This window comes from Hyperolius riggenbachi, chromosome 6 (assembly GCF_040937935.1).
Source record: "Hyperolius riggenbachi isolate aHypRig1 chromosome 6, aHypRig1.pri, whole genome shotgun sequence".
NCBI classification, from domain to species: domain Eukaryota; kingdom Metazoa; phylum Chordata; class Amphibia; order Anura; family Hyperoliidae; genus Hyperolius; species Hyperolius riggenbachi.
Genome location: NC_090651.1, coordinates 267197385 through 267213297, shown reverse-complemented (window position 1 = coordinate 267213297; position 15913 = coordinate 267197385). Strand labels below are relative to the sequence as shown.

The window sequence follows — 15913 nt, the reverse complement described above, 5'->3', positions numbered from 1 at the left end:
AGGTCAAGGAAATTTACTTCTTTTTTGTTGTAATCCACAGAGAACTCTAGGTTCCAATCATTAGTATTAATGTATGTAATAAATGACACGAGGGAGGATTCATCCCCCTGCCATACAAAGATACTATCGTCGATAAAACGTTTCCAAAAAAGTAGGGATTTTTTCAAAAAGGTGGATAAAAATGTGCTTTCCCATGCTGCCATATAAAGGTTAGCTACACTTGGAGCTTGTTTTGCCCCCATCGCCACACCCTTTCTCTGTAAATAAAAACTCCCATCGAACCAGAAGTAATTAGACACTGTGGAAAAATGGAAAAGTTCACAGATAAAGTCCACCTGGCTGTAAGCCAAGTAGTCTGTGTCCTGTAAAGCCAATTTAATCACTCCTGCTGCTTTCTCAATGGGTATACACGTGTATAGTGACTTCACATATGCCGTGCATAGATAACAGTCATCCCAATTTTTTACAGTATTTTGGAGGTCGTTCAGATTAGTCAAAGTGTCCTTTTTTCTACTGCATCAGCTGGTTTGGCCTGTTGTGGAGCGGCAGCACAATTGCAGGTTAACTTATCCAATTTGCTGATTCTGGTGCGCTGAGGTATTACTGTTTATTTATTTCCACTTTTGGGGCTTGGGACTCGCCCCCACCTTTCAGCTGCACACTGTCCTCATAGATTGCGCTGTGTCTACTTGCTTTTACCTTTCTAATCTTGGGTCCTTGACGACAGCTGCACAATGAGTACTATGGACATATTTGAATTTAGGAGCAATCATGTGGTGGATATTATTGATGTTGTTGATGAACCAACCACTGCTAGCAATGATTTAGAGACCTCTTTTGTACAGTTAGAGAGAATGCTGGTAAAGGAAAATACATTGCAGTGGGATGTAGGTATGTTGGAACAGCATAAAAATGATAGAATTATGCCACCTACTTTAAGGTGGAATTTACAATTACATGAGGATATTAGAAGAGAGGGAGATGACCCTGAGTGGCTCACCTTCCTAGAAAATTGTGCCCTTGGAGCAATGGAGATCATTCTTGCTAGGAGATCCGTTAAATTAAAAGACCTAAGCAAAAACATTGATGCTATAAAAGACCAATTAACACCTTTTAAAGGGATGGAGGAATATAACATACTATCTAAGACTTGTAAAAATGCGGTTATCCAGAACGAGATTGTGGTTAAATCTAAAAAACAGAAGAAATACCACAGGGCCAAATTTGACTGCAAAAACAAGAATATGTATCGATGGCAAAAGAAAAAAACGCCACCTCCTGTGCCAGTAAAACCTGCCCCCCCCCCCACCTCCATCCAGACCTTATTATTCACCTAAGGTACCCTATCAAGGAGCACCAAGAGAAAGGCAACCAAAACAGTTTGGATATCAGAGACCAACTAAACAGTTTTCTACTTACAATCGTTTTGAACCTCTAGCACCAAGAACCCCTTGGGATTTTCGGGACTGGAGACCACCCCGCCCACCTCGGAGAAACCCATATGGGGGTATTCCTCCACAGAAACCCCCGCCTTACAGACCGAGACCACCTCGGGTTTACAACAATACCCCAGGTTTTTACATACCACCACCACATCGAGTGGGCCAATTAAGAGACGAGGAACAGAGGGAAACATTTTGGGACAGAAAGAGACACAGAGAAAACGAGGAAAGCGAGGAGGAAGGAGACTACACTCCAGGAGTAAAAAGAGTGAGGGAGTGAAACCCTCTAGCCACCAGGGACTCTTTGAAGTAGGTAATGTAGAACTACTGGAGTCCCATAAAGAGATACTTGACAAAGGACTTAAATTTATTCCTGATGTGGGTTTGGACAAATTCCACACCTACATAGACATCCATAAGTTCGTCAGGAAACTAAATATTAAAAAGAATTTTATTCTCAACACAGCACCAGCAAGGAATGAGAAGTTAACCACGGATGGCTTCATACATACGGGCAGGGCCGGATTTGTACTTTCCAGTGCCCTAGGCCTGCTGTCACCAAGCGCCCCCCCCCCCCCCAAAAAAAATTGTCCAACACTCTGACTAGCGATCATCAGGGGCGTTTCTAGGGTCCTTGGAGATCGGGGGCACCTGTGGGCACCAGGCGGGGAGGTATATGCGCCGCTGCAAAAAATGGGCGTGGCCATGAGGTGAGTGGGCGTGGCCATGGGTGGGGCCAAATGTACATGAACTTAGCAGCGGTGTAAGCTACAGATAACGGGCCTGCCCATCGAAATATTGGATGGAGCCCCCTGTCCTTTATTTGGATAATTTACAATCAGTATAGGCATAGATCAAAGATGTATACGCACATACAATTTTGATTGGTCAATCACTGACACCCCCCCCCCCATTTTACCACCCCCGTGCAGTAAGTGGGCCAACAGACAATTAATTTTATGAACAGAGCTAAAATTGGCTAATCAAAATTGTATGTGTGTACCAGGCTTTACAGCTAATACTGTACATACTGAAAGTAGCAGGGATCAGCATACAATATAGCTGGTTTACAATCAGTAAAGGCACAGAGTAACACCTTACACTGTACACACTGGAGGTAAATCAGCACACAGTGCAGGCACTAGAGAACAGCGTATACTGTACATACTGAAGGCAGCAGAATTCAGCACACTGCAGCTAGCGTGCCAAAAATATGAGGATCACGTTGTGCGGCGTGCTTATCGCGCCGCACCGAAAAATGGGTGGGCCATGGACCAGAATATAGGTGTGGTAACGGGTGGAGACAAATTTACATGAACCTAGCAATGGTGGGACATTAGATTATGACAGTGGTGGCGAACCTTTTGGAGGCCGAGTGCCCAAACTGCAACCCAAAAGTCACTTATCTATCGCAAAGTGGCAACAGCAATTTAAACTAAATACTGTACAAACGTTTTAACTCATACATGAACATTATGGAAAATCCAAGTTGAAAATAAACTGTGAAGATAAACAATTTCATCCATCCTACTCCTGAAAAATGTGTTCAATTTTTTAGAACCTCCCAGTTTTATTTTCTGTTTTAAAAAGCTAAAAAAGTAGGTTTAATGCTATTGTCTCATATGATAAGGATTCAGCTTTTCCCATAGTCTCGCAGTTAGCAATCATGTGACCCCCAACAAGACAAATTCAGCAATCATGAGGCCCCCAACAAATCATGAGGCCCCCAACAAGACAAATTCAGCAATCATGAGGCCTCCAACAAATCATGAGGCCCCCAACAAGACAAATTCAGCAATCATGAGGCCCCCAACAAGACAAATTCAGCAATCTTGAGGCCCCCAACAAATCATAAGGCTCCCAACAAGACAAATTCAGCAGTCATGAGGCACATAAATAGACAGCATTTCACATAAATAGGCAGAATGGCCCCTTAATATGGTAGCCCCCCAAGTTAGGTAGTGAGTGACAGGGACCCCCAGGTTAGCTAGTGAGTGACAGGCGCCTCCAGTTAGGTAGTGAGTGACAGGGACCCCGATAGTGAGTGCCAGGGAGCCCCTTTAGGTAGTGAGTGAGTGCCAGGGAGCCCCTTCAGGCAGTGAGTGGGTGACAGGGAGCCCCTTTAGGTAGTGAGTGAGTGCCAGGTAGCCCCTTTAGGCAGTGAGTGAGTGCCCGGGAGCCCCTTTAGGCAGTGAGTGAGTGCCAGGGAGCCCCTTTAGGAAGTGAGTGAGTGCCAGGGAGCCCCTTTAGGCAGTGAGTGAGTGCCAGGGAGCCCCTTCAGGCAGTGAGTGAGTGCCAGGGATCCCCTTCAGGCAGTGAGTGAGTGCCAGGGAGCCCCTTCAGGCAGTGAGTGAGTGCCAGGGAGCCCCTTCAGGCAGTGAGTGAGTGACAGGGAGGCCATTTAGGTAGTGAGTGAGTGCCAGAGAGCCCCTTCAGGCAGTGAGTGAGTGACAGGGAGCCCTTTAGGCAGTGAGTGAGTGACAGGGAGCCCCTTTAGGCAGTGAGTGAGTGCCAGGGAGCCCCATCAGGCAGTGAGTGAGTGCCAGGGATCCCCTTCAGGCAGTGAGTGAGTGCCAGGGAGCCCCTTCAGGCAGTGAGTGAGTGCCAGGGAGCCCCTTCAGGCAGTGAGTGAGTGACAGGGAGGCCCTTTAGGTAGTAAATGAGTGCCAGAGAGCCCCTTCAGGCAGTGAGTGAGTGACAGGGAGCCCTTTAGGCAGTGAGTGAGTGACAGGGAGCCCCTTTAGGCAGTGAGTGAGTGACAGGGAGCCCCTTTAGGCAGTGAGTGAGTGACAGGGAGCCCCTTTAGGCAGTGAGTGAGTGACAGGGAGCCCCTTTAGGCAGTGAGTGAGTGCCAGGGAGCCCCTTTAGGTAGTGAGTGAGTGACAGGAAGCCCCTTTAGGCAGTGAGTGAGTGCCAGGGAGACCCTTTAGGCAGTGAGTGAGTGCCAGAGAGCCCCTTTAGGCAGTGAGTGAGTGCCAGGGAGCCCCTTTAGGCAGTGAGTGCGTGCCAGGGAGCCCCTTTAGGGAGTGAGCGACAGGGACCCCCTTTAGGCAGTGAATGACAGGGACCCCCTTTAGGCAGTGATCGACAGGGACCCCCTTTAGGCAGTGAGCGACAGGGACCCCCTTTAGACAGTGAGCGACAGGGACCCCCTTTAGACAGTGAGCGACAGGGACCCCCTTTAGGCAGTGAGCGACAGGGACCCCCTTTAGGCAGTGAGCGACAGGGACCCCCTTTAGGCAGTGAGCTACAGGGACCCCCTTTAGGCAGTGAGCGACAGGGACCCCCTTTAGGCAGTGAGAGACAGGGACCCCTTTAGGCAGTGAGCGACAGGGACCCCCTTTAGGCAGTGAGCGACAGGGACCTCCTTTAGGCAGTGAGAGACAGGGACCCCTTAAGGCAGTGAGAGACAGGGACCCCCTTTAGGCAGTGAGAGACAGGGACCCCCTTTAGGCAGTGAGAGACAGGGACCCCCTTTAGGCAGTGAGAGACAGAGACCCCCTTTAGGCAGTGAGAGACAGGGACCCCTTTAGGCAGTGAGAGACAGGGACCCCCTTTAGGCAGTGAGAGACAGGGACCCCCTTTAGGCATCATGCTTCATGCGGCTGCAGCGTGCAGCAAAAACTTACAGTCAATTCTGGCACAAATCTGGAGCCACGAGCCAGCCAGCCAGGGATGAGCACAGCAGATAATTAGCTAAGGGGCCAGGGGGTCTCGTTCTCTGCAGAGCGCCTGCGCACTGAGGCTTTCATATCCATCAGCCCCAGCGGCACCGCGAGACCTCCCCTAGACTCCTGGCCAGCGCTGTGTAAATCTGTGACGTCACGTCACGTCACTGATTGACAGCGGGGGCGCCCTATTGAAGGATGCGCTCTCCCTCGCTCTCTCACAGCCGCAAGAAGTTTGAGCTGCCTGGCCCTGGCTGGGACTCCAGAGCGAAAGCCTGCCTTGTACTGAGGCAGCAGCAGGCTCGCTCGAGTCCAGGGCAGGGGGCGGGCAGGGCCAGGGTGCACCACCATCGGCACTCGGAGACAGGATCCGATCTGCTCTCAGGCCTCCTCTGGGATCCCGCCTCCCATTCATGTTGCCTGGCAACCGCAGCCGCTTTTACCCGCCTTGCCTCTCTGCTCACATGATCGCACGCAGAGCGGCAAGCGGGGCGGGCGGCTGCGGACACGGGGACACACACTAGCGGGGCAGCAGCGGGCGGCTCAGCTGTGAGTGACAGGTCAGTCAGTTAGTTAACCTGTCACTCGCGGCCGCCCCATGGAATGTAGCAATTTAATCCGCCCTAGTCCTGTGCCTTGGGGGCCTTTCCACAAATCCGGCCCTGCATACGGGCCTTAAGAAGCCATCAGTTTTTAACCCCAATCTAACAAACAATAAATTTATAGATGTTTTTAAGAAATCTATGTGCGAGAAAGTACAGGATATGACCACTAACCCTATTCACCCCTCAAGATCAAATTTCACTGTAGAAGAACATAAAAAATGTGAAAGAGATGGAGAAACAGAAGTCTTGGACTGTAAAACAGGCAGATAAAGGGGGAGGACTTGTGATATGGGAAAAGGAGCGCTACGTGGGAGAAATACATAATCAATTAAAGGATACAGAAACTTATCAGTTACTTAAACAGGACCCAACTACAGCATTTCAGAATGACCTAGAGATGATCCTGAAAAGAGGTTTAGAACGGAATATCTTGGATCAACAGGAATTTGATTACCTAAGTATTAAATATCCAAGGAAACCAGTTCTCTACCTATTACCAAAGGTCCACAAGGACCCTGTGGCCCCACCCGGGAGACCAATAGTGTCAGGGATTCACTCAGTCACCTACCGGGTGGGGGAGTACATTGATTTCTTTCTACAACCCTTGGTACAAAAAACTCCTTCATATTTAAAGGATACCCTTGACACTTTGACTAATCTGAACGACCTCCAAAATACTGTAAAAAATTGGGATGACTGTTATCTTTGCACGGCAGATGTGAAGTCACTATACACGTGTATACCCATTGAGAAAGCAGCCGGAGTGATTAAATTGACTTTACAGGACACAGACTACTTGGCTTACAGCCAGGTGGACTTTATCTGTGAACTTTTCCATTTTTCCACAGTGTCTAATTACTTCTGGTTCGATGGGAGTTTTTATTTACAGAGAAAGGGTGTGGCGATGGGGGCAAAACAAGCTCCAAGTGTAGCTAACCTTTATATGGCAGCATGGGAAAGCACATTTTTATCCACCTTTTTGAAAAAATCCCTACTTTTTTGGAAACGTTTTATCGACGATTGTATCTTTGTATGGCCGGGGGATGAATCCTCCTTCGTGTCATTTATTACATACATTAATACTAATGATTGGAACCTAGAGTTCTCTGTGGATTACAACAAAAAAGAAGTAAATTTCCTTGACCTTAATATTTTTGTGGAAAATGGAAATTTGAACACCAAATGTTTCTTTAAAGAGAGTGACAGGAATTCCTATATAGAAGCCAATAGTTGTCATCATGCTCCCTGGTTGCAGAATGTACCACGAGGACAGTTCTGTCGAATTCGTAGAAATTGCACGAAGGATTACGATTATTGGTCACAATCCCAAATCCTACAGGATCGTTTTGTGGAAAAGGGTTATGACGAAACACTCATATATGGAGAGAGATTGAGAGTCCTCAAAGAGGGAAGAGAAGTGAGACTTATTAAGAAAGCCAGTCCTACTACTAAAAATGATCCTTGTCATGGTGGATCAGAGTTTGCCTTTGTTACTACGTATTCCCGTGATCACAAGAGATTTAAGAGGTTGCTGTCAGAAAATTGGGACATTTTAAAAGAAGACCCTGTATTAGGACCTACACTCCCAGATAAACCGAAAGTTGTTTTCAGGAGACCCAAGAATTTGGGGAATAGATTGGTAAAAAACTGTATCCGTGAAGTAAGACCACGTATGTTCCCGTTTCTAAAAGGATTCTACCCATGTAAGAAGCCGAAGATTTGCAGGATCTGTGAATATCGGGGACAGAGGGTGACCACTTTCACTTCCACAGCCAATGGGAGAAGTTTTAGAATAGATCAATTTATTACGTGCAATACAATTAATGTTATATATGTATTGGAGTGCCCGTGTGGCATGCAATACGTTGGAAGGACCGGTAGGCGGGCAAAGAAAAGGTGCTCGGAACATGTATACAACATCATGCACCCTGAAAAGAAGAAGCATAGCGTACCCGAACACTTTTTGAAACACCATAACCGTGATCCTACTGGGATTAAATGTTATGGTATTGATACCATCACGCCACATTGGCGTGGTGGCAATGTGACAAAAACCTTGTCGCAATTGGAAACCCGCTGGATCTTTCAGTTACAGACTCTAGCACCGAATGGGATAAATGCCAACATTGACCTAAACTGTTTTATTAAGGATGAATGAATTCTCATGTATTTCATATATATATTTTTATATTTTTATGTGTATTTTTATACATTTTTCTGATTGTTTTATCATCATTTATTGTAAACTATTGCTTATTATCACTCTGATCATTGTATCCAATGTATTTTGGAAGAATTTGGATGTCCCTTTTCCCTGCCTGTAAGGCAAGGGTTAAGTGTTTTTGAGAGGAGGAGTTTTATGTATTTAACCTACCCACTGTGATTGTAGCCCCACCCCCTGACGAAGGCATGTTGCCAAAACTCGAGTCGGGAAGTGAGGCTGCAGATTGTTATATGCAATAAACAAGCTTTTATCCAGTAAGTGGAAACCCCCCTGCGTGGCTCCTTTAGCTCACAGTGTACACTATTGTTGCTCGTTTTATCCCCCCAGCCAGGAAGTGTCGCTTCCGCCTTCACTGGCATTGGGACGGAGCTACTGTTGGAGTGCAAGGAAGCCAGGAACAGGAAGTCTGGGTATCAGTTGACCAGAGGACGTCATGGTCAGACCGAATCCATGCTGAGCTGAGCGGAGGTGCGCTCCTGGATATCGGGATTGCAGCAAGATTTGTGCACAGAAAGAGGTATTAACCACCCGTACGGCTGGAAGAGGTACTGTATGGCTCCTTTTTTCTACTGCATCAGCTGGTTTGGCCTGTTGTGGAGCGGCAGCACAATTGCAGGTTAACTTATCCAATTTGCTGATTCTGGTGCGCTGAGGTATTACTGTTTATTTAAATATTTGTATTTTCATAAATTAAGTATTTAGTCTATTTATTGTAGCACACACCTCCTTCCTTATTCCCTTCAATGCTATGCTGGCAGTCATTCTTCTTCCAGTCCTTGGAGGCTCTGGATTCCTCAGGTGAGATCGCAGTTTGTCGTCATGATGACAGACAGCGATGTCACTATAGGGGTACAGTGCCACCCAGAGGACAGAGAGAGAATTGCAGTGCTGGATCCCAGGGAGGTGAGCCTGTGCAGGGGCTGCTGCAGATCTCACTGCGGTGTGTTTTTTTCCTGCTTTCACGATCTAAAAGCATGTGAAAAGATTGCACTGATTTTAGACCCTAAAATCCAGAAATATTCATACCACCAGAGAGGTTAAGTCCCCAACAGGAGCTGACTACAGTGACAGGAGGATGATGTGATTGTGCCTACACACGTGTCCACTCTCTCCCTGTGGGCCATGAGTGATGATGTCATCACTCATGTTCATGGAAAAATACTGGACATGACTGGGGCTCTGGAGAGACTCTTGGAATCGTAATCCAGTAAGAGTGCTTCAGTACAGCCTTGTTGTTACCTAAACCTTTGGAAATTGATTCAAAACCACTATAAATTATAAGGGAATTTACAAACCATTCTTCTGTCACAAATGTTGTACAGTCACCTTCCTGACATTTAATTCAAAAGACATGTAAGGCAGCAGCTGCATTAGTAATCAAGTTCTTGAGGATACGCTGGGAAAGCATAACGGTCTAAACAGTTATTTTTATTACAGAATAGTATTTTTTTACCATTTGTACACCATTCAGACATACCTGGTTTGCCAAATATGTTCAGCTGAAGTGGTCTGAGCAAGAGGGATCTGTGCAAACTCCTGAGAGTGATTTAACTTGACGTTTGTCAGATTTACAGCTTTATGATGCATCAGCCTTCGAGAAGTTATTTGCCAAAATTGGAACAGGAAAAGTAAATTACACAGTGCAAAACACATTGTTCATAAACCAGTAATAAAAAATGCTAATGTCTTTATTTACACTATGACGGTAACCATACACATGATAAATAGCAGCTCGTTATTCAGCTGGAACTGTCAGAAGTTGATTGAGTTACTAATGATTGTTTGACAATGAAAGCATTAATCATTCTGCTGTACACTGATTAAATATGCAATTGATCATTACTAGAGTGTGTATGCCCCATTAAATGATTATTATACTGATCAAACTATTAGATTTCTAATTTGCTATGTGTGTAACCATACTAAAATTGAAAAAAATCTGGAAATGTTTGGATCCCCAAGATAATGTACGAGTAGAGCATTTTTAGCTGTCCCTAGAGATTAACTTGTTCGCGTTCCTCGATTTTTACCCTTTAAAGAGTCCCTGAAAAGAAATTAATATGGCAGCCACCATAGGCCTCCAACTTCAGGTTCCCTTTAAAGAAATGTAGACATTTTAAAATTATTTTTGTTATAAAATGTTAAAAGTATGGGAACTGTCTTTGCTGAATTAATGACAGTCATCCTTTGTTGCTACTGGCTTCAGTTCCCGGTAAGTCATTGATATAGAATAAGTACGCTGGGTGAGAATTCAGATATTTTTGGCTCCACAGTTGTCCCAATCCAGATTGCAACTATTGTAACAAACTAAAATATAATAATTCTTTGCATTCATTAAAAGATGAAAAACTCCACTGTAACAGCAGTATGACACATTCTATACCTTCACATTATTTTGAAGTAGATACTCCTACCTGATGTATCCCAGCCGTCTGCATACGAGGGTTCCCCATGCTGAGTTCCAGCCTTCATGGCAGGTTAGGAGCCATTCTTGCCTATATTCCACCTGCACTTCCAACAAGAAGTTTTCTGTGTTTATTCTGAAAGATACTGTAACCATTTTTTTTAATGAAAAAATGCATTCCTAAGATGAAAGAACCTATAGAAGTGTCATCTCGTTGTATAGTTGCATTCTTTCAAACAAGATCAAACAATAACATCTCACGCATGAGTTGTGTGAACTAACATCAACTCTGCTTTTCATCTAGTGGCATATATAGCCTGAAAAGGTTGCCTGTGCAAATAAACAGCATGTGCGCCTTTATATCTGCTACAACAGATTGTCATCTTTGTATCAGATAGACAACCTTTTTTCTTCTCATTTGAGAGTTCAGACCTGAACAGCTCAGACTTTGTGTGCAGTGCGGGAGTACTGATTGATGGGGAATTAAACTTCAGGAATCAAATTTCAGCTGTTGTGAAACATTCCTTCTTTCACCTAAGGAACATCGAAAAAATGAAGCACCCAATACCATCAGCAGATCTTCTAACCCCAGTGCATGCCTTCATCACATCAAGGCTGGACTACTTCAATGTTCTCTGTATAGGCATTCAAAACCAAAGACCTGTTTATTTGCACAGTGACTTACCAAACAATTTTAATGCATCATTTTAATGCAACTACTTCTACGACAATTGGTTGGCTAGCTGGTAAATTTATAATAAGGAACATTTACATTAGCTGTCTGTTAATTTAAATTCCATGTTAACCACTTCGGGACCACAGTCTTTTCGCCCCTTAAGGACCAGAGCCTTTTTCTCCATTCAGACCACTGCAGCTTTCACGGTTTATTGCTCGGTCATACAACCTACCACCTAAATGAATTTTACCTCCTTTTCTTGTCACTAATACAGCTTTCTTTTGATGCTATTTGATTGCTGCTGCGAGTTTTACTTTTTATTATATTCATCAAAAAAGACATGAATTTTGTCAAAAAAATGACTTTTTTAACTTTCTGTGCTGACATTTTTCAAATAAAGTAAAATTTCCTATACATTTGAGCGCGAAAGTTATTCTGCTACATGTCTTTGATAAAAAAAAAAACATTCAGTGTATATTTATTGGATTGGGTAAAAGTTATAGCGTTTACAAACTATGGTGCCAAAAGTGAATTTTCCCATTTTCAAGCATCTCTGACTTTTCTGCGCACCTGTCATGTTTCATGAGGGGCTAAAATTCCAGGATAGTACAAATACCCCCCAAATGACCCCATTTTGGAAAGAAGACATCCCAAAGTATTCAGTGAGAGGCATGGTGAGTTCATAGAAGATTTTATTTTTTGTCACAAGTTAGCGGAAAATGACAGTTTGTGACAAAAAAAAAAAAAAAAAAAAGTTTCCATTTCTTCTAACTTGCGACAAAAAAAAATGAAATCTGCCACGGACTCACTATGCTCCTCTCTGAATACCTTGAAGTGTCTACTTTCCAGAATGGGGTCATTTGTGGGGTGTGTTTACTGTCCTGGCATTTGGGGGGTGCCTAATTGTAAGCACCCCTGTAAAGCCTAAAGATGCTCATTGGACTTTGGGCCCCTTAGCGCAGTTAGGCCGCAAAAAAGTGCCACACATGTGGTATTGCCGTACTCAGGAAAAGTAGTATAATGTGTTTTGGGGTGTATTTTTACACATACACATGCTGGGTGGGAGAAATATCTCCGTAAATGACAATTTTTTTATTTTTTTTACACACAATTGTCTATTTATAGAGATATTTCTCCCACTCAGCATGGGTATGTGGAAAAATACACCCCAAAACACATTATACTACTTCTCCTGAGTACGGCGATACCACATGTGTGGCACTTTTTTGCACCCTAACTGCGCTAAGGGGCCCAAAGTCCAATGAGTACCTTTAGGATTTCACAGGTCATTTTGAGAAATTTCGTTTCAAGACTACTCCTCACGGTTTAGGGCCCCTAAAATGCCAGGACAGTATAGGAACCCCACAAATTACCCCATTTTAGAAAGAAGACACCCCAAGGTATTCCGTTAGATGTATGGTGAGTTCATAGAAGATTTTTTTTTTTTGTCACAAGTTAGCGGAAATTGATTGTAATTGTTTTTTTTCACAAAGTGTCATTTTCCGCTAACTTGTGACAAAAAATAAAATCTTCTATGAACTCGCCATTCTCCTAACGGAATACCTTGGGGTGTCTTCTTTCTAAAATGGAGTCATTTGTGGGGTTCCTATACTGCCCTGGCATTTTAGGGGCCCTAAACCGTGAGGAGTAGTCTTGAAACCAAATGTGGCAAAATGACCTGTGAAATCCTAAAGGTACTCATTGGACTTTGGGCCCCTTAGCGCACTTAGGGTGCAAAAAAGTGCCACACATGTGGTACCGCCGTACTCAGGAGAAGTAGTATAATGTGTTTTGGGGTGTATTTTTACACATACCCATGCTGGGTGGGAGAAATATCTCTGTAAATGACAATTATTTGATTTTTTTTACACACAATTGTCCATTTACAGAGAGATTTCTCCCACCCAGCATGGGTATGTATAAAAATACACCCCAAAACACATTATACTACTTCTTCTGAGTACGGCGATACCACATGTGTGACACTTTTTTGCAACCTAGGTGCGCTAAGGGGCCTAACGTCCTATTCACAGGTCATTTTGAGGCATTTGGATTCTAGACTACTCCTCACGGTTTAGGGCCCCTAAAATGCCAGGGCAGTATAGGAACCCCACAAGTGACCCCATTTTAGAAAGAAGACACCCCAAGGTATTCTGTTAGGAGTATGGTGAGTTCATAGAAGATTTTTTTTTTGTCACAAGTTAGCGGAAAATGACACTTTGTGAAAAAAAAAACAATACATATCAATTTCCGCTAACTTGTGACAAAAAATAAAATCTTCTATGAACTCATCATACACCTAAAAGAATACCTTGGGGTGTCTTCTTTCTAAAATGGGGTCACTTGTGGGGTTCCTATACTGCCCTGGCATTTTAGGGGCCCTAAACCGTGAGGAGTAGTCTTGAACCCAAATGTCTCAAAATGACCTGTGAAATCCTAAAGGTACTCATTGGACTTTGGGCCCCTTAGCACAGTTAGGCTGCAAAAAAGTGTCACACATGTGGTATCGCCGTACTCAGAAGAAGTAGTATAATGTGTTTTGTGGTGTATTTTTACATATAACCATGCTGGGTGGGAGAAATATCTCTGTAAATGACACATTTTTGATTTTTTTTACACACAATTGTCCATTTACAGAGAGATTTCTCCCACCCAGCATGGGTATGTGTAAAAATACACCACAAAACACATTATACTACTTCTCCTGAGTATGGCGATACCACATGTGTGACACTTTTTTGCAGCCTAGGTGCGCTAAGGGGCCCAACGTCCTATTCACAGGTCATTTTGAGGCATTTGTTTTCTAGACTACTCCTCACGGTTTAGGGCCCCTAAAATGCCAGGGCAGTATAGGAACCCCACAAGTGACCCCATTTTAGAAAGAAGACACCCCAAGGTATTCCGTTAGGGGTATGGTGAGTTCATAGAAGATTTTATTTTTTCTCACAAGTTAGTGAAAAATGACACTTTGTGAAAAAAACAATAACAATCCAATTTCCGCTAACTTTTGACAAAAAATAAAATATTCTATGAACTCATCATACACCTAACAGAATACCTTGGGGTGTCTTCTTTCTAAAATGGGGTCACTTGTGGGGTTCCTATACTGCCCTGGCATTTTACGGGCCCAAAACTGTGAGTAGTCTGGAAACCAAATTTCTCAAAATGACTGTTCAGGGGTATAAGCATCTGCAAATTTTGATGACAGGTCATAAGCAGGGTGGCCTCTTAGATGACAGGATGTATTGGGCCTGATCTGATGGATAGGAGTGCTAGGGGGGTGACAGGAGGTGATTGATGGGTGTCTCAGGGGGCGGTTAGAGGGGAAAATAGATGCAATCAATGCACTGGGGAGGTGATCGGAAGGGGGTCTGAGGGGGATCTGAGGGTTTGGCCGAGTGATCAGGAGCCCACACGGGGCAAATTAGGGCCTGATCTGATGGGTAGGTGTGCTAGGGGGTGACAGGAGGTGATTGATGGGTGTCTCAAGGTGTGATTAGAGGGGGGAAATAGATGCAAGCAATGCACTGGCGAGGTGATCAGGGCTGGGGTCTGAGGGCGTTCTGAGGTGTGGGCGGGTGATTGGGTGCCCGCAAGGGGCAGATTAGGGTCTAATCTGATGGGTAACAGTGACAGGTGGTGATAGGGGGTGATTGATGGGTAATTAGTGGGTGTTTAGAGGAGAGAATAGATGTAAACAATGGATTTGGGAGGTGATCTGATGTCGGATCTGCGGGCGATCTATTGGTGTGGGTGGGTGATCAGATTGCCCGCAAGGGGCAGGTTAGGGGCTGATTGATGGGTGGCAGTGACAGGGGGTGATTGATGGGTGGCAGTGACAGGGGGTGATTGATGGGTGATTGACAGGTAATCAGTGGGTTATTACAGGGGAGAACAGATGTAAATATTGCACGGGCGAATTGATAAGGGGGGGGTCTGAGGGCAATCTGAGCGTGTGGGCAGGTGATTGGGTGCCCGCAAGGGGCAGATTAGGGTCTAATCTGATGGGTAACAGTGACAGGTGGTGATAGGGGGTGATTGATGGGTAATTAGTGGGTGTTTAGAGGAGAGAATAGATGTAAACAATGGATTTGGGAGGTGATCTGATGTCGGATCTGCGGGCGATCTATTGGTGTGGGTGGGTGATCAGATTGCCCGCAAGGGGCAGGTTAGGGGCTGATTGATGGGTGGCAGTGACAGGGGGTGATTGATGGGTGGCAGTGACAGGGGGTGATTGATGGGTGATTGACAGGTAATCAGTGGGTTATTACAGGGGAGAACAGATGTAAATATTGCACGGGCGAATTGATAAGGGGGGGGTCTGAGGGCAATCTGAGCGTGTGGGCAGGTGATTGGGTGCCCGCAAGGGGCAGATTAGGGTCTAATCTGATGGGTAACAGTGACAGGTGGTGATAGGGGGTGATTGATGGGTAATTAGTGGGTGTTTAGAGGAGAGAATAGATGTAAACAATGGATTTGGGAGGTGATCTGATGTCGGATCTGCGGGCGATCTATTGGTGTGGGGGGGTGATCAGATTGCCCGCAAGGGGCAGATCAGGGGCTGATTGATGGGTGGCAGTGACAGGGGGTGATTGACGGGTGATTGACAGGTGATTGACAGGTGATTGACAGGTGATCAGGGGGGATAGATGCATACAGTACACGGGGGGGGGGGGGGGGGTCTGGGGGGGGTCTGGGGAGAATCTGAGGGGTGGGGGGGTGATCAGGAGGGAGTAGGGGGCAGATTAGGGACTTAAAAAAAAAATAGCGTTGACAGATAGTGACAGGGAGTGATTGATGGGTGATTAGGAGGGTGACTGGGTGCAAACAGTGGTCTGGGGGGTGGGCAGGGGGGGGTCTGAGGGGTGCTGTGGGCGATCAGGGGGCAGGGGGG

The 15913-nt window shown here is 45.1% G+C and overlaps 1 protein-coding gene across 7 annotated transcripts in view; it reads right to left on the bottom strand.

Moving 5' to 3' along the window:
* The window catches only part of TMPRSS5 (transmembrane serine protease 5), a 154746-nt gene that overhangs the window by 71787 nt on the left and 67046 nt on the right, over nucleotides 1–15913 (bottom strand). For all 7 annotated transcript variants that reach the window (XR_011022130.1, XR_011022131.1, XM_068240782.1 and 4 more), the window contains 2 exons: nucleotides 10354–10489; nucleotides 9417–9530 (listed from right to left, as the gene is read on the bottom strand). Coding sequence is in view for 5 of the 7 variants with exons in the window: in XM_068240782.1 (XP_068096883.1) it covers nucleotides 9417–9530; nucleotides 10354–10489 (250 nt within the window). In the remaining 2 variants the exon portion in view is untranslated. The remainder of the gene's footprint in view (nucleotides 1–9416; nucleotides 9531–10353; nucleotides 10490–15913) is intronic.